Source organism: Dendrobium catenatum, unplaced genomic scaffold, assembly GCF_001605985.2.
Source record: "Dendrobium catenatum unplaced genomic scaffold, ASM160598v2 fragScaff_scaffold_1083, whole genome shotgun sequence".
Classification (NCBI taxonomy): Eukaryota; Viridiplantae; Streptophyta; class Magnoliopsida; order Asparagales; family Orchidaceae; genus Dendrobium; species Dendrobium catenatum.
The window spans coordinates 421883-444749 of record NW_021319545.1 but is presented as its reverse complement, the minus strand read 5'-3'; the positions used below and the strand labels follow the sequence as shown (position 1 = coordinate 444749).

Below are 22867 nucleotides of genomic sequence, written 5' to 3'. Positions count from 1 at the left end.
TTAAGCTCGATTTTTTTAGCTTTAAATTAAAATTTTCAAAAATTTGAAGATTTTCTATTTTTAATATAGAATAAATTTAAAATGTTAAAATATATTATGTAATGCTAATTTAAATTAATTTTTAAATATATTTTAAGTTAATCAAGTGTCTCAACAAGCTTTCAAGCCGAGCCAGGTTGAGCTCGAGCTCGTTTAATATACAAGCTTGAGTATACACTCGAGCTCGAACTCAAAGCTCCATAAGCTTGACTCGTGAGCTCGTTAAAGAGTGGAGCTCGAGCCGGCTCGGCTCATGTATGCCCCTAGTGGTGCCTAATTCTTATGTTTCTACTGTTCGCTGTCATAGGGTTTTTACAAGATAAATATGAGTAGGAAACAACATAATATGATAGTTTTATTTATATCACATACAAATTTGAAAGTACACGTAGAAAAAAAAAGGTACACGTAAAAAAATGCCATGTAATATGTGAACAAATGCTAATTATGATTAATTGAAGGTTTGACTCAACACAAACAAATAAATGTATTTAATGTTAACAATGCAACTGTTTGCAAATTCTATCTCAAAGGTTAAGTTTGCACTTACTGCATCAATTATCTAATTAGCAGTATATTAAAATTCCATTGTGATGAAGAGCCATATTCCTAGTATAAATCTGATTGTGTTTACACAAAGTTTAATTTTGTGTTCAAATAAAATTTTATCTTAATTTTTTTAATATATAATTAAAAAAAGTCTAATTTCATAATTTGTTTAAGAAACATCTGATTTATTTAATATAATGAAAGAAGTTTTTTTTTTACAACTTTTCTAAACATTGGCAAACACTTATTTTATCCATATGTGATCATTGAAACTATATAAGATCCATACATGTGAGATATTACCAATGAAAGTGTTCCAAGATAATCGGTTTTGGATTGTTGGCAGCAAACATAGACTCATGTGAACTAAATTTGAGTCAGAATTCATACCTTAAATGCAGAAAATTGTAGGAAATGGGACAACCTGTAGTATGGTGAAGAGAAATGAAGCTCCGCAGACTCGTTCTTAATTTTTCACAATGGAAGAAGTGTCACTTGACCTGGAAAGGAGGCAAGGAGCCAAGGACTTTCTTGAGTTGAGTGAGTCAGGAGAATTGGGCTTTGGCAGATTTTGAACTCTATAGTTTTAATGGATTTTTCGTGAGTGTAGGAAAACCTTGGCTGAAAAAGATTTGGCTTGTTGTAATCGGAAACGTGGAAGAAGCCTAAGGGCTACCGGTCGTGATTAGGGTTGCAAATTAAACGAGTCGAGTCGAGCTCGAGTCAGGGAGTGTTCAAGTCGAGCTCAACTGTCAAATGCCGAGCTAGAGCTTGAGCTCAAACTCGAGTCAAGCTTAAAAATCGAGCTCGAGCTCAACTCGTTCCAACGTAAACAAGTTCAAGCCGCTTGTTGAGCCTTTGGCGTAGTCCGATTCACGACATTCCAAGTTCCAACAGGTGGTCCTCAAAATTTTTTTCTTGGTATTTTACGACTGCAGTGGGAGGAATTTTTTGAGAGAGAGAGGGCGAGGGTATTGACTATTGAGTGTTAGCTTTTATTATCTGTAGATTGTAGCCTGCCAGCGAGAGAGAGAGCAACATTGAGTGTTAGCCTTTATTATTCATCTAACAGATGTTAGAGATTTGAGAATAACGTCAAGATTTTCGAAATGCGCGTGGGGCGGGCGGGAATTTCAAATACACGCCAGAATTTTTGAAATACGCCAGAATTTTTTAAAAATATTTAAATTTAATAATTTCGAGCCGAGTCTTCGAGCTTGTGGCTTGATAAGCTCAGCTCACGAGCTCATAAACGAGTCAAGCTCGAGCCGGCTCGGCTCACTTACACCCCTAGTCATGATGTGTTTGTAGGTGATATGAGAGTACAGTGGGTGTTAGGAGACAATGCCAGAGAAGTGGAGATTTTTTTTAGTTTCAGCCGGAAAGAGCTGGAACAACTATTTAATACTTGGATGGTTTTGTGTGGCAATTTAGAAATTCAAATAGATTAAAGGCTGATCCGTCTTATCAATTTTGTTAAATTTAATAATAATAATAATAATAATAATAATAATAATTTCATCAAAAGTCCCAAATCAATTGTCACCTAAAAAAATCGAATTGTGAGACACTTGATTGAATCAACAATATTCGTTCGAATGGATTGCATCAAAATTATAACTATAAGGGAATTTGCAAATCATGATGAGACACATGGTTGACGACCATGATTGTAGCGAGACACAAATGGCCGAGTGACGATCGCGATTAAGACAAGATGCATATGATCGTGATCGAGATAAGACACACATGATCAAGCGACGATCTTAATCGTCGCGAGATGCCATCATCAAGACCGTGGCTAGACACGAATGATCAAGTGAAACAAAATGATGTGGAAGACTAGAAAGTGAGCTAAATCGAGAAGCCCGAGTTTGAATCGTCGATTGTGCAGGCACTATGACAGTAGAATGGGGAGACTCAAAGTCAACCAAGGTGTGTGAGCAATGTTGAGCTCGAGCACAATGAAAGCGAGGTCAACAAGCTCCTCGAGGGTCCTTGGATTGGATTGCTGGAAGGTGTTAAGTGGCCTTGAAGCACTCAGGCAATTCTCTTTAGTGATCTTGTTTGCTTCGTCATCTTATTTTGATTGTTGTATACACATGATTGATTTTTACAGATGCGATGACGATAATTACTGCTATATAAAAGATACCAGAAAAGAATTCATCATCTTACTTTTATATGTTGATTGATGACAGGCTGATTGCTTGGCTCGATATCAATGTGGATGATGATATGAAGTTGCCGCACAGACAAATGTTAATACGCCGGCTACTGAGCAAGTACATAAAAAGTTCTATCTTAAGTGAGAGATTATTGAGATAACTTACTTTACTTAACCCCTATAAGTCTTGCCTAGCATAGTAAACCTGACCTTGTGAGTTTATAACCGACGACGCTTTACCTAACCTCTATAGTTAGGTTATTTATAACCACTTGCGTAACTTTTATAAGCTTGCTACCTAACACCTCTAAGCATTTTGTAAGAAGAGGGGTGCCAATTGAAAAGGGGAGGGAGGAGATCTTCAAGTGCCTACATAGATCTTATTGTTCTTCGAGAAGGTTTTGTTAGTTTCATTGTCATGAAAAAGTGGAGCTTTCATTTGGACTCTTGCAACAACGAAGGGGAGATTGCTCAACTATATGCTAGTCTAATGAAGCGTAGAATATCTGAAATAAAATAACAATGCACATCTTGAGGGAGACTAAGGTTAAGGTCATACTTATTTCGAAAAAATCAACTTGAATTCATTACAAATGATTTTCGGGAGTTGAGCTCCAGATCACACCAAACATTTTTGTCATGGTAACCTGTTTAAGGTTTCCTGCTGCACAACACATACGAATCTTCAAATCAGGTCGAATGCCACTCATATTATAAGGCTACTTTCATCCTACCAGTAGAAATTTGGGTAAAATAGTGAATTTTTGTTGTTTGTACAGGGTTGACGTGTAAAATCTAGTCACGGTATATATTTTGTGCTTGTTCCGCACCATTTTGGCCTGAATTGACTTAATTGTTTCTATTATCAAGCCAAGTCTAATTGCATTTGTGTTGAGATTCAAGATTTGGTTGAAGTTTTCAACCCTGGTTCAGGTTGCTTCCATTTAGATCTTTTATTTTGGGATTGAATTCTAATTCATTATATCAGCATAAATGGATGTTAAGAACTCCGAAAATGTTGGCATTTATCTTGAGAAGCTTTCCCAATTCCTGTCAATGGTGGCCTGGCATGTTTCCAGTGTGTGGAAAAGATTGAACTTTTTGAGGGAAAATAATCTCCCTAACTCCCTTGTAAATTTAGCTTTTGATATAACATTTTCTAATTCCTCTAAACCAACAACAAAATAGCGTAAAACTCTAATCTAGGGCGTGCTCGGGACGGATTTTTTCCTGTTGTACTTTGCCAAACGTAACCGAGAGGTGGTTTGGGGTTTCCTGATCGTGCTCTGTTCTCGACAATTTCACGTCCTGCAGTTGCTTCTCACGTCCGGAGGAAGCCTCCTGTGGTTTGCCTACTTCCCGCTGTTCGTAGCTATGATAAATACGTTAATGCCCTTGCTAGCTGCGAACTGCCCCGTTTTCTTCTTCATCCTCGCCAAGTTCCCCTCCACTCTGCTCCTTCTGTCTCATCTCACTACGCTCAGGATTCGCTCAACATTTTTCGTATTTTTCTAAATCGTAGCTTCGACAAATCCCACCTTCGCCTCCTTCACTCTTGACTGATCTAAAGTCACAACTCTTGCCGTTCTTTTGTTTGATCGGAACCAAGGGCGACGATACGAGCTTGCTTGCAGCGAATGTAAGATTTCTTCCTTTCTTTAGATGTCAAATAACAAGCCCTATCCGGCCGTCTCCACCACCCTCAACAGCGTTCCTGCTTAGCAAGACGGGAGTTCGCTCATTGTGAAGGTACCCATCCTTCTTCCTTTCGAGTGGAATTGTTGGGGAAAAAAGGGTTTTGTTCAGCTATCAGATTCCATGAATTAACTTTTGATTTCAATTTTATGGTAAACTCTCATATTCTCCCTTTTATCTATTCTATTGTGTCCATAGGTGGAACAGAGAGCAACCAGCTTCAGTTTCAAATTTGTTTCTTCTGAAATTTGAAGAGGTAATCTCTTGCCTTCATCACTTGCTACATACAAAGATTTAAGAAACATTTTATTTTGCATATTTAACTTATTATTACTGAGAAAAAGTAACTGAAGTTTGTGTACAGTTCAATAACCTTATGTTTAGTAGAAATGTCAGTTTTTAATATTTCTTATTATTTCGCTGCTAGCCGTTCTTCTGTAAAACACCTTCATTGAATGCAATATTCAGCTTGCTCATGCGCAATGCTGCAAAGAAAAATGACAATGCAATAGTTGATTTGACGTCTTTTTTAATGTGTTGTAAAATTTATTTCGTAATTTTTATTTTGAATTTATTTAAATAGACATACGAGATAGTTACTCTTGAAAATATATAGAAATATGAACATACAAATTGAAACATCATCCCTTATCTAAATAATACTTTTTAGAATGAGTGCATTTTTTTTCTCTAGTTCTATTAAAACATAATAAAAAAGAAACAATAATAATTTTTTTCAATCCTCTGATATTTATGTATAATTAGCTTAAGTTTTGTTGAGGTAAATGATAATAACTATCATTAAATTGTGAATTTAGATTTATGAGAATTTTTTTAATAGGATAAAAAACCTTAGGCAAATATATTATGATAGTGACAAAACCTGGTTATTGTTGCATGAAATTAATGCTTATGAATAAACTTACAGTTTGCACTTCGTTTAAGACCAGCAAAATCAATTTAAGTTTTAATTTTTTGCAGTACATAGAAAAATATGATATCTCTTATTTTTTAAATTATTAATAATAACTATGAATTATATTGATCTGCATATTACCTCTTATAATTTGTAAATTTATAATACTGCAATTAATAAATACAATGGGTAACCAAATGATGACAGACCATCCGTAACATGGGAGAAAGATGTGAAGATTATATTTTATGATTTATGTCTGAGAGAGATTGAACTTGGAATCGTTTGACTATACACTTCAATGAAGAGGATTTGATGAATTTAATTAAAAATTTTTATGAGAAAACTGGAAGAGAGTATAATAAAGTTTAGTTAAAAAATAAATGGCATCAATTAAAAAAAGATTAGAAATTATGAAAAAAATTGAAGTGTGAGTCCACTTGATTGGGTTGAGATCCTGGAGAAAAATCATTGATCCCCCTTATTAATGGTGGAAAGAAAAATTATTGGTAAATATTAATTTTATACATTTCATACATTTTTCTAATTCAATAATCATATTATATCTCTTAATTCTACAAACTAAAATTTTCTTTTTAGGTTGTGCTAAATGCAAGAAAATTTAGATATTGTTGCATTGATCCCGAGCTTGAAGATAAACTTGATCAGATGTTCATAGGTATTTTTGTTATCAGAAATCATGCTTGGACTACGAACAAATGACTTCACCATGAAAATGTTACTGAAGATGCTGAACACATTGATATAAGTATTGAGTCTTTTGAAGATCATTCACAAATCTCGATAACATTAGTGACTGTAAACAATTGAAATATTCTTTATCAGCAACTTCATCCGATAAAAGGAAAAAAACCTTTGGTTTTACATTCCTACTGATTTGACTTTGATGCATTAGTGTCAGAGCTATTATTTGTGCATGAATTGACTTGTTGAATAAATTGAGTTTTTAGTAATGTGAAGCCAAATATTTTTTTTCCTTCTACTGGTTGAAGTTGTTGAGGAAGGACATTTCAATTGGCTACAGTCACTAATATTATCAAGATTTTGTGAAGGATCTTCAAAAAACTCAATACCTATATTAATGTGTTCAGAATCTTTAGTAACATTTTCATGGTGAAGTCCTTAGTTCGGAGTCCAAGCATGATCTCCGGTAGCAACAACACCTAATAATATATGATCAAGCTTATCTTTAAGTTCGAGATCAATGCCACAATATCTAAATTTTCTTACATTTGGCATAAACTAGAAAGAAAAATTCAGTTTATATAATTAAGAGACATAATATAAGGATTGAATTAGACAAATGTATAAAATTAATATTTACCTCTAATTTTTCTTTCCACCATTCATCTGGGGCATCAATAGTTTTCTCCTAAAATCCCAACCCAATCGAGTGGACCCACGCTTCAATTCTTTCCATAATTTTCAATCTTTTTTTAACTGATCATATTTATTTTTTAACTGAACTTTATCATACTCTCTTCATGTTTTTTCATAAAAACTCTTAATTAAATTCATCCAACTTTCTTTATTGAAGCATGTAGTTGGTCGATTGTAAAGTTCAATCTCACTTAGACATGAATCACAAAATATAATCTTCACATCTTTCTCACATGTTGCGGATGGTCCGCCATCCTTTGGTTTATCCATTGAATTTCTTAATTGTTGTATTATAAATTTACAAATTATAAGAGGCAATATGCATAACAATATAATTCATAATTGTTGCTAGTAATTTAAAAATAAGAGATATCATGCTTTTTTTATATAATGCAAAAAATTAAATATAATTGATTTTGTTAGTCTTAAGTAAAGTGTAAATTGTAAGCTTTATTCATAAGCATAAATATCATGCAATAATAATCAGATTTTGTCACTGTTATAATATACTTGGCTGAGGTTTTATCATGTTAAGAAAATTCTCATATATATAAATTCTCAATTTAATGATAGTTGTGATCATTTACCTCAACAAAACTTAAACTAATTATACATAAATATCAGATGATTGGAAAAAATATCACAGTATCTTTTTTATTATGTTTTGACAGAACTGGAAAAAAAATATTCTCATTCTAAAAATTATTATCTGAATAAGGGATGATGTTTCAATTTGTCAATTCATATTTCTTTATGTTTTTAAGAGTAGTTGTCTCGTTTGTGTCTGCCTAAATAAATTTAAAACATAACTTACAAAATAAATTTTACAACACATTAAAAAAACTTCAAATCAACTATTGCATTATATTTTTTCTTTGCAGCGTTGCGAATGAGCAAGTTGAATATTACATTCAATGAAGATGTTTTACAGGAGAGTGACTAGTAGTTAAATAATAAGAAATATAAGAAATTGACATTTCCACAAAACATATGATTATTGAACTGTACACAAGCTTCAATTACTCTTTCTCATCAATAATAAGTTAAGCATGCAAAATAAAATGTTTCTTAAATATTTTTAGGTAGCAAGTAATGTATGCAAGATATTACATCTTCAAATTTCAGAAGAAGCAAATTTGAAACTGAAGCTGATTGCTCTCTGTCCCATCTATGGACACAATAGGATAAATAAAAAGGAGAGTATGAGAGTTTAACATGAGGGGAAATTGGCGTGAGTATGAGCGTTGTGAGATGAGACAAGAGCGGAGGAGTGGAGGGGAAATTGGTGAGGATGAAGAAGAAAATGGGGCAGTTCATAAGTAGCATGGGCATTAACGTATTTATCATTAGCTATGAACAACGGGAAGCGGCGAACCGTGGGAGGCTTCCTACGGACGTGAGAAGCAATCGCATGATGTGAAATTGTCGAGAACAGAGCACGATCAAGAAACCCCAAACCACCTCTCAGTTACGTTTGGTAAAGTACAGCAGGAGAAAATCCGTCCCAAACGCGCCCTTAGTCTTAATTCATGAATATTCAATGGAAGTTGAATGTTTTCTTCCCCCATATTGGAGTATATTTGTTGACCACCAAGTACTATCCATTAGGGTAATCCGATAGTATTTTTTATTAACTTTTGGGATATCTGTCTATCATAACTAATCTAATATTTTATTAAAATATAAAAAATATTCATACATATTATATATAAAATTTATAGAATACAGTTGATATATAAAATATCTTAAAAGTCCCAAATTAATCATACATGCTAAACTATTTGCTTCATTCTGATTTGTTATCTTGCGAATTTTTTATTTTTAATAAATTATGTATTTGTTGTTGATGATTTTTTAGTCTAAAAGGTACAATGGTACATATTGCTAGGTTATTACAATTTCATTTATAACAATTTTCTTACTGCTTTCTAAAGCATTTTTTTATTAAAAAATATTTTTTTTTTTTTTAATTTTTTACTAGATAGTTGCTTTAAAAAAGCAATCCGCCCCAAATAGAGCTCAAGGCCTTGTTTGGGACGGCTTTTCTACTGCTTCTCAAAGTAGCATTTTAGTACAAAAACTAAAATTTCTATATTAAAAAACTGCTTTAAAAAGTATCTACCACAAAGAGGAACGTATCATTTGTAAGAGTCCTTCGGATTCTGGTACTAATACTGATTTCCGATTGTTAATCAAATGCGGGTTCGGATAGAGCTCATTAGAACATATTAGTAACCATTCACATTCTCTTCAATCACATAAATATTTAATCAATTAACTATCTGAACGCTGCTTTTCTTTTTCTATGGTGCCGTTGGAGTTGTATTCCTCAGTCTGATTACATTTTGACATTTTCCTGTGCAGCATTTGCCGTTGGGCTAACAAAAACCCATTGGATTTTTGGACTACTCGTACATCTAATGGTACCCTTATAAATACTGGAGGAAAATTTTGTTTTCAGGATTCAGACCTCACCTAAGGAAGATGAGCTCATCGGTCTGCAACGCTGATGTGTTAAGACACAGAAGTTTGCGTTTGAATGCCACACAAGCAATGAAATGCCCTTTTCTCAGCCTGTAATTCTAATAGATGTAATGTATAGAAGGATAAATATGTTGTTAACAAAATATATTTCATGGTCGAAGCCACACTGGTGGCAGGCCCTTGTCAAATCTTGTAGCACCGCCTTGCTTTCCATGTACCGTTATGCAAATACCAAGAGAAAAGAAGTATATTTTTTTGTTTAATAGAAGTAAAAGGAAAATGTGATCGTTACAATCTTTTTTGCAATTAATCAGTATTGTCAAATGATACCATTTGATCTAGGCTTCCGTTTGGGACGATTTTCTTATTGCTTTTTAAAATAATTTTGGAGTATAAAATTTCAAATTTGTGTACTAAAGAGCTACTTTAAGAAGCGGTAAAAAATCTGCCCCAAATGAAGTCTTATATAAGAGAAATTGTTTTGTGCGAACAATGCAGTTTACCGTTCGGAGATCAATCAGAATGTATCACGCTAGCAGCACCGAGCACAATATCGAGTGATACCGAGCGCAAGACCGAGTTGAGGTACCGAGCAGGGGTGACATGGCGTATTCTGATTGGTCTCTGTACGACGTTTGGCATTCCCACAGAATAATTTGCCTATATAGCAGAACTTATATTGTATTATGTTTCTTGTTTGCTAGGTTTTTTGGGTTGAGTTTGATGTCAGGATGATTTTCAAAATGGTAGATTTTGTCCCTATTTGTATAAGGACACAATATGAGATATTTAGGACTTTAGTTGTGGTCATATATGTATCTTATTTATGAATGAATTTTTATATCATTGGGTATTAAGTGATGCAAGTTTTATATTTTTTGTGATGATGAGATTCTCAAAGATTTGAGAGATCATTATATCGTTATGAGAGACAAAAAAAGATTGCATCCATGGAAGGGGAAAATTTTAACTATTATTTAGTTTTTTTTTTTTCTCGTACTAAAATATTTGGCGTGATTTTTTTTTTCTGCATTGTCATCTGTGTAACCACTTCGATCGTTAGCTTGAATTTGACTGTTTCCCGTCTGCCTTCTCTAATTTGCCTGATTAAGTTAGGAGAGTGAATGAGTTAAATCAGCTCAAGTCACCATTGGCTAAAGCTTAGCTTGATTAATTGATGGAGTTCAGGCTCAATTTTTGTTTTAGACTTTATTTAGGATAATTTTTTTTATTACTTACTAAATTAATTTTCAACTATAAATTTTTTTTATTCTAAAAATTTATTTTAAGAAACAATAAAAAAGTCATACCAAATAAAACTTTTGTTGCGGACTAGAATATACGCGGCGATAGAGTTAAAAAATTTCTGTCTCAGCGTTGTATGAATATCTAGCATACAAACAGAGGAAAAATAGCAACACTATAATTTTTACGTGGAAAAGCCTGAAAGGGGAAAAACCACGGGGCCACGTCCAGTTGAAAGAGTTCAACTAGTGTTTGCTTAAAATAATAGAGGCTGACTCGTCCTTAAAATTTAGGACGATCAGATTAAAATGAATCTTTTTAGGATTGAAAGTCAGTTACAATGTCGAGCAGAGTTCCGGCGTCACATGGAGATTAGGCGGAATGTTGGCGTCCTTCGGAAGTAGAGTAGAATTCCGGCGTCGTTCCGAAGTTGAGCAGAATTTTGACGTTGTTTGGAAGTCTGGTAGAATTATGGCGTTGGGCAGAATTCCGGTGTCACTTGGGAAAAATTCTGACGTCACTCAGGCGTCCGACATAATTCCAGCGTCACTCCGACGTTAGGCAGAACTCCAACGGTGGTCTAGGATGAGTTATTCCCTCCTATCCTTCTCTTCTCTCTTCTCTTCTTCTTTCTTTGGTCCCCTCTCAAGTGAAATGAGGGATCTATTTATAGATTTTCTGAAGTAAATGACGGATCAGGGGCAAATATATAGTGGTTCAGATGGACGGTCGATATTGAATCCTTCGATCATGGACCGTTTATCAGACATTTGAAGGTCTTAATGACTTCGGAATTTGTGATCTTTGGCTCGTTGGATTCGTCTCGTCGAGCCGCTCGATTTGACTATAAGTCGTCAAATTTGAAACCGTTTGGTAACTTAAATTGTGGTACGAAGTTTTCAACAGCGCTTCGGGTCCTTGATTTGGACTCATTTGGGCTTCGATTGAGTCGAATTTGGTGTCGTTGGGTTCGTATTTTCGAGACGCTCAGTTTGACTGTAAGTTTGCTAAAATCAGAGTTCATGTGATCCAATATTTAATTTTTGAAACTTCCAGATTGATTTTGCCTTGAGATTCGTGCCCGATCAAGATAATTTTTTGATGACATATCAACTTTAATTTTATAATTTTGAGTCGCCTTAAGAGTTGGCTCATTTCTAATAGAATAGAAAATAATTCTTAGTTAAATAATTATTATAATAAGATAAAAAAGAATTAAAATTTTAATAAATGATATTAAAAAAATTATTTTACATAAGAAAGAAAATTATGATATTTAAAAATTCTTAAAAATTTTATGTTAAATTGATTGACTTTTTATATGTTTAAATATATTTAATATTAAACTAACTCACAAACTTACGAGTGACTCAAAAGTCGAGCTCCAGTGGACTCAATGACGGCAAATTATTGCATCAGGTCACCTGACAGAGAGATGCGTTCGGTCTCTTACAGTAACTGCACTTTACTGTAGCACAGGACGCAATAATTTGCCCTCAATGACACCCCCAAATCCCTAAATCGTCTTCGCCTTTACCTTCTTCCTCTGGCCGTCGGAATAGAAAAAGGTATCCTTTGGTGCCGGAACTGTTGGTTTTGTGGTGCTTGATGGAGGCAGTCGTGATCCATTACGTCGACTGTTTTCCAGTTCTTCTAATCCCTATTTTGTAATTCCTTCTCCTCAAATCTCTTGGAAATCTAAAAGGCTTACGATCTCTGGAGTATCCACGTAAACACATTCAAGGTATACTTTAAGTTTTTCCTTTGATGCATTGAATTGCTCTTTATAGATTTGATAGTTGATATTTTGAATGTCCGTGCATGATAAGTAGGTTTGGTTCACTCTTCATTAATAATTCTCATTTTTCTAACTAATGTTTATTTACTGTAACTAGCTGTTTTTGAAAAAAAAAACACCTGGTGATTACTGAATGCGCCTGCTTTCTTTTTATTTGCTGGTTGACTAATAGCTTGAGATTGTTCATTAGAGGGAAGGAGAGAAGGAAGATTGGCCAATGGCCTTCAGTAACTCATGAGCATAAACATGAAAGTATACTGAATTGTTGGACCTCAATTCCAATATGAGTTTCTTGATATCGTTTTTGGGCAGTGTTGTCTACATTTTTTTTTTTTTCTCTCTTGTATTTGATTAAATTCTACAATTATATATATTCTTTTTGTTTGTGACAGCAAACTCCATCAGCTTGATGTCTCTTCATGACAACAATGAAAAAAATCAAGTTTTATAAATTGCAGGTGTCCAATTTTTCTGTCCTTATTTGGTTGCTCAAGATTCTTGAACCTTCAACTACATCAACTATCATGTTTTAAGATTTTAGCTAAGAAATTATAGCATTTTTGTTCCACCGACTTTTAGGAGTATAATATTTCTCATGTTTACACACTTTACTATTTGTATTTTCTCACCCTATCAAACAATCAAAGTGATATGTGGATCCAAGAATACTATAGCATTTTGGCGAGGTAAATGGGACAAGTTGTTTCAATACCACTCTTTCTCAGCAGTTCCAAATGTTTGGCAAAAGCAAAATGAGGAGTTACTTATTGTCAAATTTATCTTTGGTCTGTACCTTTCCCCATAAGGTGTGCAATTTTAGTTAATGTACGACTTCTCATTGTTTAGTGTTGTGACTGTTTTCTCATTGATTCTTCCCATTATTGAGCTCTCCATTCTTCACACTTTGGTTGTCTTATAGGTGGGAGGGGCCATCATTGTATATGTTGGCATGAATAATTGTGGTTGTAGTCAAAATCTTGTTTGCTAAAATTTAGATAATGAAAAGACTTAAACTTGTTCGCTGCAATTAAGCAATCACTGAAAATGCAATTGCCATTATCATTTCATCCATGTTTTTCAAAGATTTTGAAATAATCTTATTGTATCTGCTCACCTGTTTTGCACCGTAATGCTTAGTTTACATGATTATATTTTTATCTATCAAAAGTAGTCCTAATTCCGCATTTTTCACTAGCATCTAATACTTTTCTGTTTTTTGCAAATTAGAAGTTATACACATGCTTTTCTACATAGCAATATGCAGTATTGGGGCTAATTCCCTATTTTGCTTTGCAATAGCTTTTTGGAGTTATCTATTTTTTATTCGTGCAGGGTAGAGGTTCATGAATGATAATGTCAAGCGTATGTCATTATTTATACGAATAAACACTCAAAATGTCTTGTAGCCGAGTTCTTTGAAACACAATCGAACTCCTTTATCAGTGAACTTTTTTCTCTATATCTCTTTTTTTTCTTTTTGACTTTTATTTTTTTTAGGGGTTTACATACATATCATACAGTTATTATCTATTTAGATATCTTACATTTAAACTTTAATATTTACTGATATGACACTTTAGAGCCTCAACCATATCAACATATATGTATGAAAGTGTATTTTACTTAAAGAAAAGTCAAGATTACTGAAATTTTTGATATGTTTTAGTTTTTGTTTGTTACTACTTTCTAAAATAACTTTTTAGCTATATTGCAATGATACACCTATTTATGAAGTCGTGCTATATTTGATACACGGATACGCCTCCAATACGCCACTGATACGTGTCGGATACGTCAAAGCCGTATCCAATTAAAATATTATTTAATTTCAAAAGGACACGCGTATCCGATACGCGTGTTCTTTGAAAAAATAAAAATAAAAAAAAAAGACGTGTCGTATTTACTTACGCGGCAGCAAGCAAGTTTCTCTCATTTCTGAGATGGATTTGAGTCTCTTGATGATATGAGAATATTAGAAATTGCTAATCTTTCACTTGATGAGCTTGAATTAGAAACTATGATATTTATTGAAGATGATATAGATGTTCAAAGACAAACCACTGAAGAAGCTAATCATATCATTCCTTCTATTGAATAGTTGAAACTTCATGCGCTAGACAATTTATGTTTATGCTTTTGTTGTTGTACTAGACATTTAATGCTTAATTATATTTTGATATTACAAGCTACAAGGCCATAAATGATGTTGTTTTTATTTTTTTTGTAATTTCAAATATTATGCTTTGATTGCTTTCTTAATTATTATGCATGATTTTTAAATTATAATATCGTGTCCGCGCCGTACTCGTATCCTGTATTTTTAAGAATTGACTTGTCTCGTATCCGTATCGTGTCGTATCCGTGTCGCCGTAACCGTATTGGTGCAACATAGCTTTTTAGTAAATATCAAATTTTTTTTGTACTGGTAAACTAATTCAAAAAATAATAAGAAAGCGGTCCCAAACAAAGCCTTAATGATCTAGGCGTTATATCAATAAATATCAAAGTTTAAATGTTAGATATATAAATATTTAAGAATTGTGTGGTACGTATGTAAATCCTTTTTTTTATTGTTCTTTTATTTTATCTTCATAATTATTTATTGAGTCAAACTTATAATTAAGTTATCTTAATTTGGCAGCTTTTTGGAATGATTATGCTCTCCGCTTCTTCATTGAGCCTATCCAGTTTCCTCTTGAATGTATTCCTAGCTGGTCCAAATTCCCAACTTCACCACAGAAGCCTCAACATTTGTAAATATAGAGAGCCCTTTCGACAAACCTGTTCCAGGCCCTCTTCTGCATGCTTGTTTCATGGGGAGGTGATTAATTTGGAAGGAGGAAATGGTGAGGTAAAAGAAGGATTGAAGCTAAAATGGCATGATGTTGGGCCGGAGTTAACAGAGGCCCAAAAGCATGAAATATCTCAGCTTTCACCAACGATGACAAATCGCTGCAAAGCCATTATGAGACGCCTTATCTGTTTCTCTGAAGAGGAAAATTTGTTCCTCTTGTTGGCTTCATGGGTGAAAACCATGCGACCAAAAAGATGTGATTGGCTGTCCGTGCTGAAGGAACTAAAGAGGGTAGATCTTTCTTTGTTTTTGGAGGTAAAGCATCACCCCACGCCTCCTCCCAAGTAACTCTCTTTCTTAATTCTTACTAATTTTCTTTTCAGCTATCTAGTTTCCCTTTACAATTACCTTTTGGATTACTTTGAGAAACAAGTAATTGATTTATTTTCCTATGGGCTATGCATGTTTTTCCTTAGGGGCTGCGTGGTGGAGTATTTTGAGGGTAAATTAGGAAAAGGAATGCAGTGTTTTTTAAATTTTAGTAATTTGGTTTGGATCAAAACAAATGCAGAGTAAAATTTCAAAATATTTGTAATACCTTTCAAGTTATTTTGTGTGTATTCAAATATTCTAATTTGTCAAAATTGGATGAATTCATAATAAATTGTCTTGCCGACTCCTGCTGCACAACTTCATCCTCATTTTCATAATAATCTCAGCAAGCTCTTCTTCTCCTTTATATGCCACTGATTCCATTACAACTTGCCTCTTCTACTTTCTTCACACGCTTTTAATCCCATCATGGCATGTCTTGAGCAAGTGCCCCTTATTATCTTCGCTTCTCCTTCCTTCACATGCTACCCAATCCCGTCGTGACCTCGATGTGCCCTAGGGTTTTTTTTTTAATTTAATCTATTTTTCATTAAAGAAAAGGATCAAAATGGTTCCTTGATTTTTTATGAAAGACTAAAATAGTCTCCAATTATATTAAAAGATCAGTTTGGTCCCTTAACTCCTAAATGAGGAACCAAAATAGTCCCACTATGAGCTTATTTTGATTCCTTTTTAAAGACTTGGGGACCAAAATGACCCTTTAATATAGTTGGGTACCATTTTAGTCATTCATAAAAAATCGAGAGGCAATTTATTCCTTTTCTCTTTTAAAGTTCTCTCTCTTTCTCCTTCAAAACTAACTCTCTTGATAATCATCATTAACAACTTATTTAGCTCCTTCAATAATTTTTTTCAATTACATCATGAATAAGTATTGACTTGTGAATCTAGTATTGACTTGTGAATTTTATTAATTATGTTATTTGATATTTTGTTCATGATGTTGTATACATACTTGAAAGTTAAAAAATTTTCAAAAGAACTATGTTATTGTGTTATCTGAAATAAAATAAAATAAAATAAAGAGTATAATTTTTATTTTGAACTGAAGGCTAAGATTTTTGAGACAAACAATGTCAAATTCATGAAGTGGAAAGCATCTTACTTATTGTTTTCTAAAGCAGCTTTTTTGTACAATTTTTTTTTTTAGTTTAGGAAATTTTTATGCTAAAAAGATGTGATAAAAAGCAGTAAAAAAGTCATCCCAAATGAAGCCTTAAAGTGGTGGAACTCAAAAATTGTGGACTAAGAGATCTAATAAGAGAGTAGAATTGGGAAAGTACCTTAGAATAATAAACAAATTACATTTAATCAAATTTTAATTAAAAGATACAAAAAAACTATTATGGCTTCGTTTAGGAGGGCTTTCTTAATATTTATTTAAGCAGCTTTTTGAAGTAGTAAGAAAACCATCCCAAATAAAGCCTATGTAACTTAATATCAATCTTTCAATAAGTTAATTATTGAACAACAAGTTGTTTATTTTACGAATTTCAAAAAACATTTTAGACTGTGGCCAAGCTTGATTTATCTAGCCATCAAGTTTAAAAAAAAATCACATTTGTTTAAATACTAATTTGGAAGTGTATTAATTAAATTGAGTATCTCATCACTTATAAAAATGGATATAATACAACCCAGATTGACTATTTTCTTATTAGAAAATTAAATCGTTTAGATTGCAAAGAATTAAGTGTATTAGAAATTTTAAAATTTTTTAAAAAAGTTAAATAATATATTTCTTGTTACTAACTCATTCTAGTAAATTTTGTTGTAAAAATATTATTTTCACCACACACATTTTTAAAATGCAAAAAAAAGAGGAGTAAAACATAAATATAAAAATTGCTTGTAAAGCCAAGTTATGAAGAAGCTGTCCTAAAAGAACTCTAAGCATATCTTTGGTTTTTCATAATTTTACTTTCTTGAAAGCTTCCACACTCATAGTTGGCTACTACTCCATTGTTGCTTTTAAAAGATTTTATGATGTAAAGCAAATTTTTACAGCAAATCTGCCAAAGTACATTAGGCATAAGAAAGTATGACTTTTTGAAATGAAGAAAAATTTTATAATACCAATAGCATCTTTAAAAAAAATTATTTTTCTAACATTAGCTTTACAATAATTTTTTTTAGAGACAATTGAAGCCATCCAAAATAGACTTTAAATTTTACTTCATGAATTTTGTATAAATCCACCAAATTAATTACTTCATTATGTTGTCATTGCCTAATCTATCGCAACTCTCGGATAGTGGAAAAATATTCTATGCGGATCCGGACGCACCATCCGGAAACCAACCAGAACGCGCTGCGCCGTTGCATCACTTTCTTGCTCGGCACCGCTGTGTACCAGATGACGTGATATATTATGGTTGATTTTAGGACCGTCCGGTGTCTGCACAAAATAATTTCTCTACATAGTGACAGTGTCATTTCTTTATTAATGAAAAAAAGCTAGGGTAACTGAAATTTAGAGGGAAAATCTCAAAATAATCTTAAAGAAATTACTCATAAATATTAAGGTTTCATTGACCAACTGTGCATAAGATATTCTTCAAAGACAGAAATTAAAGCTTCTTAACATGACAAAGGAGAAAAAAAATGTCAGCTTTTCTTTGTATTCCTTGTTGTTTCATCTTAATGGTTTCTTCATCTGTAATTTTTCTCTTGAAGATTACACCGGCATTTCTTCCATTTGAAACTCCTGCAATATAAATTTTTGGCTAAATGTATATTTGAGTTTCTGTTTATAATATACAAAGGCTTGTTAACACAGCTATGATCATAAATAAAGTTTGTTCTACTTTGTCTCACTGGTTTCAGTAGGTCATGGAGTATGCCTTGATTGAAGAATCATTCGAAGCCAACGTTCGCGACTATACCAAGCTCATAGACGCTTATGCGAAGCACGGTCGCTTACACGATGCACAAAAGCTATTTCAATCCATGAAAATCAGAGGCTTTCTCTGTGACCAAGTGACCCTGACCGTCCTCATCGACATGTACAGCAAAGCCGGCGATCTCCGCCATGCCGAGGAAGCTTTCGAGGATATCAAGCTCCTGAAATCACCAATGGACAAGCGAGCCTATGGCTCAATGATCATGGCGTACATTCGAGCGAAAAAGCTGGAACTCGCAGAAACCTTGTTGAAAGACATGGAGGCCGAACAAGTGTTCGCCGGTAGAGAAGTTTACAAGGCGATATTGCGAGCATTTTCAATGGATGGGGATGCCGAAGGTGCGCAGAGGGTGTTCGACTCCCTCCAGTTTGCAGGAATTGTTCCAGATAGCAGGCTCTGTGCACTTCTTGTGAATGCTTATTGCATGGCTGGGAAGATTGAAGGAGCTCGCAGCACCATAGAGAATATGAGAGTTGCCGGACTGAAGCCAAATGATAAGTGCATTGCAGTGATGCTGGGGGCTTACAGAAAGATGAATAAGCTGGAGAGAGCTTTGGATTTCTTGATGGAACTGGAGAGAGATGGTGTGGTGGTTGAGAAGGAAGCATCAGAAGTATTGGCTCAGTGGCTTAGGGGGCTTGGTGTAGTTAATGAAGTAGAAGTTGCTCTTAGAGAGTTTTTGGTGGTGAAAGAAGAAAGGAAAGTTGTTTCTTTGTAGGTGGTGGCATTTTATTTCAAAAGGATGATAAATAAGTCCAAGAAATGAATGAGCTTTTGACTTCTTATATTGATAAATACTTATAAAGTCTAAAGAATGAAAAACAAGCTCAAAAGGAAACATCAATATTTACTTGAATAGGAATCATTCATTGGGAAATAAGTTTATACCAACTCCTTAAAATGGTTGTATCACTATCATCTTATAAAAGTCAATATATATATATGGTTAATCAATTTGGATTCATGTCGGGTAGGTCGACTATGGAAGTCATACATTTATTAAGAGGTTTGATGGAGAAATATAGATAAAATAAGGAGAATATGTATATGATTTTTACTGATTTAGAAAAACATATGATAAAGTTCCAAGAGAAGTGCTATGAAGAGTTCTTGAAAAGAAAGGAGTTAATAATGCTTATATTCAAATAATTAAAGATATATATGCAGGAGTGTGTTCAAACACAAGGTGGTTTGACCATGTATTTCCCTATTTTGGTTGGGTTACATCAAAGATCAGTCTTAAGCCCATATCTTTTTGCTTTAGTCATGGATGTTCTCACTAAACATTTGCAAGAGGATGTACCTTGGTGTATGTTTTTTGCTGATGATATTCTTCTTGTTAATAAGACTGGAGAGGGAGTTGAAAGTAAACTTGAATTATGGAGGTCAACATTAGAGACTAAAGGTTTTCGCTTGAGTAAATCTAAAACGGAATATATGGAGTGTAAATTTAGTAGTAATAGACCTAGTGAGGGAATTGTGACTTTGGGCGATCAAGTCATTAATAAGAGCACACGTTTTAGATATCTTGGATCTGTTGTTCAGAGTGATGGTGAAATTGATGGAGATATTATTAGCATAATTAAAGTTGGATGGTTGAAGTGGAGGAATGCATCGGGCTTGTTATGTGATAGAAAAGTACCCCTCAAACTTAAGGAAAAATTCTATAAGATGGTAGTGAGGCCTGCAATGCTTTAAGGTGCTGGCTTTAAGGTGCTGAATGTTGGCCACTAAAAGAGAAGCATAATACTAAGTTAAGTGTGGCAGATATGAGGATGCTTAGGTGGATGAGTGGCTTTACCCTTAGAGATAGGATACGAAATGAGCATATACGTGAAAAGGTTGGAGTAGCTCCAGTAGAATATAAGATTAGAGAGAGTCGCCTTAGATGGTTTGGTCACATAAAACGGCGGCCTTCCAATGACCCTGTTAGGAGAGTAGAGGTATTAGATTTGACTTATGTTAAGAAAGGTAGAGGCAGACTTAAAAAGACTTGGTTAGAAAATATTATGAATGACCTTTCTTTATTAGATTTAAACAAGAATTTGACCTTTAATAGGACACAATGGAGAAAAAGGATTCATGTAGCCAACCCCACGTAGTGGGATAAATACTTGATGTTGTTGTTGTTGTTATATATATATATGAGAAACAACAATAGTAATAGCAATACTTTATCCCACTATGTGGGATTGACTACATTAATCATTTTTCTTCATTGTGTCATATTAAAAGTCAAATTCTCATCTAAATCTAATAAAAAAAAAGTCAATTTTAATAGTTTCTAACCAATTTTTTTTAGGTCTATCTCTATCTTTCTTAATATAAGTCAAATCTAATACATCTATTTTGCTGATCGAGTCATCGGAAGGCCTTTGTTTTATGTGATCAAACCATATTATTTATATGAGAAAGCCAACAAGAAATAAAATATTTCACTTTTCACTATATGGTGGACACAATTAAAAGTAAGACCCATTCTATAACTTGTACTTATTTATAAAAGATACTATGAAAACTATTTTTATGCTAACTTTCATAGGTTTGTTATCTTGCTAACTATTCCAATTGAGCATAACAATCCTTCTAGCACCTTCTTGGCCTCATAATGATTAAGATTTTCTAATTTTTTTAGGGGAAACTTGTAAGTGCAATTTTGTATTGAGTAGTTGTGTTATCCTTATACCTAACAATTTTACTTTCTTGAAAGCTTCCACACTCATAATTGGTTACTACTATTGTTGCTTTTAAAAAAGTTTATGATATAAAGCATTAAGAAATTCGTCCCAAACAAAGCCTTAGCCATAGCCCAAAGTGTTTTGCATTTAGGAGCTTAAGTATCAAATTATGGTCGAGTCAAATAAATTGACATTCAAGACTTATTGAATCCAAAACAAATTTTTATGATGGCTTGATTAATAAACATCGAATCTCACCTATTTATGTTGTATTTATCATATATCTTATCTATTATGACCCAATGTTTGAAATCAAACATGACAGTTATAAGTGATAGAGTAGTTCGGTGAGGAAGAAGGTGCACAGAGGAAAAAGGTAAACAGTAAATGAAATTATCTTATTCACTTTAGAGATAGATTACAGAGTTATTTATAGGCTTCGGATAGAAGCGGATACACTTAGCTGATGTGGGATGTGTTTGCATTGCTGTGCTTACATTCCCCCTCAAATTGATCATCCGGCGAGCGGATGGTCAATTTGGAACGGAGATATTCGAAACGAGAACAAGCAAAAGGTTTAGTGAGAATGTCAGCTATCTGATCGTGAGATGAAATGTGTTGAATGGTGATGTTGCCCGAGAGAATATGCTGGCGGATGAATTGAAAATCGATCTCTATGTGTTTGGTGCGGGCATGAAACACGGAGTTCTTGGCTATGGCGATTGCGGAAATGCTGTCGCAATGGATGACGGTTGGGGAGTCTTGTCTCAGCTGGAGTTCGTCGGCTAGTCTCCTAATCCACAGGATGTCCGACGTCGCGGCAGAGAGAGCGCGATACTCCGCTTCAGTTGACGACTTGGCGACGGTAACCTGCTTCTTTACTGACCAAGAAAGAAGATTAGGTCCCATAAACGTACAGAAACCGGAAATAGACTTGCGATCGGCAATGTCGGACGCCCAGTCTGCATCTGTATAGGAGTGAAGAGCGGTGTCGCCGGGAATGATCGGGAGACCGTGAGTGATAGTCCCTTTTATGTAGCGTAGAATGCGTTTGAGGTTCTGAAAGTTGTGATCGGTTGGAGACTGCATATGTTGGCACATTTGATTGGTGGCGAATGCGATGTCAGGACGAGTGATCGATAAGTATTGAAGTGAGCCAGCCAGACGTCGATATAGATATGCGTCTGAGAAAGGTTTGCTGTTGACTGCCGCATGCTTGGACGCTGGAGTTATGGGAGTAGGTGCAGCTTTGCAGTTGGCCATGCCCGCGTCTTGAAGCAGTTTGGAGGCATAGTGTCCCTGAGTGAGAAAGAAACCTTCAGTGGTGCGGGTGATTTGTATGCCGAGGAATAATGAGATCTGCTCGAACTGTTTGATTGCAAATTGAGTTTTGAGATCCTGCAGCAGATTGTGTATATGTGTAGGAGTGTTCCCTGTTACAAGAATGTCATCCACATAGATTAAAAAATAGATTTGAACATTATTTTTATTGTAGATTAATAGGGATGGATCGGAACGACTGAACCCGAATCCGCGTTGCTGAAGGAAAGATGTGAGCTTATGAAACCATTGACGAGGCGCTTGTTTGAGACCGTAGAGCGATTTGTGAAGCTTGCAAACCGCATTGGGTTGAGTTGGATCCTCGAAGCCGGGAGGTTGCTTGATGTAAATTTCTTCGGATATGTCTCCGTGAAGAAATGCGTTGGAGACATCGAGTTGTAGAACCTTCCAGTTTCGATTGACCGCCATTGTGAGAAGAAGACGAATGCTAACCATCTTTGCAACGGGGCTAAAAGTTTCTGTGT

The 22867-nt window shown here is 34.3% G+C and overlaps 2 protein-coding genes across 8 annotated transcripts in view; both read left to right on the top strand.

Annotated features, from left to right (window-relative positions):
• Window positions 1-9561, top strand: part of LOC110102264 — a 29757-nt gene extending 20196 nt beyond the window's left edge. The window contains exons 5-6 of one of the 3 annotated variants that reach the window (XR_003701986.1): window positions 2790-2873; window positions 9132-9561. Coding sequence is in view for 2 of the 3 variants with exons in the window: in XM_020830524.2 (XP_020686183.1) it covers window positions 9132-9202 (71 nt within the window). In the remaining variant the exon portion in view is untranslated. Of the gene's footprint in view, window positions 1-2789; window positions 2874-4648; window positions 4707-9131 lie in introns of all 3 variants that reach the window. The other 2 variants (XM_020830525.2, XM_020830524.2) reach the window with 2 other exon arrangements.
• A 2436-nt stretch (window positions 9562-11997) lies between these two features.
• LOC110102266 (pentatricopeptide repeat-containing protein At1g01970) lies at window positions 11998-19169 on the top strand. Of its 5 annotated transcripts, none has more exons than XM_020830529.2 (3): window positions 11998-12240; window positions 14936-15403; window positions 18311-19169. In XM_020830529.2, the coding sequence occupies exons 2-3, from the start codon at window positions 14945-14947 to the stop codon at window positions 19100-19102; spliced, it is 1251 nt and encodes a 416-aa protein (XP_020686188.1). In that variant the 5' UTR covers window positions 11998-12240; window positions 14936-14944; the 3' UTR covers window positions 19103-19169. The 5 variants fall into 5 exon arrangements, with proteins under 5 accessions (XP_020686188.1, XP_028554252.1, XP_020686191.1 ...); XM_028698419.1 differs by lacking the exon at window positions 11998-12240 and adding an exon at window positions 12400-13736; XM_020830532.2 differs by lacking the exon at window positions 11998-12240 and having other exon boundaries at window positions 15267-15403; window positions 18308-19169.
• Window positions 19170-22867: the final 3698 nt, after the last annotated feature.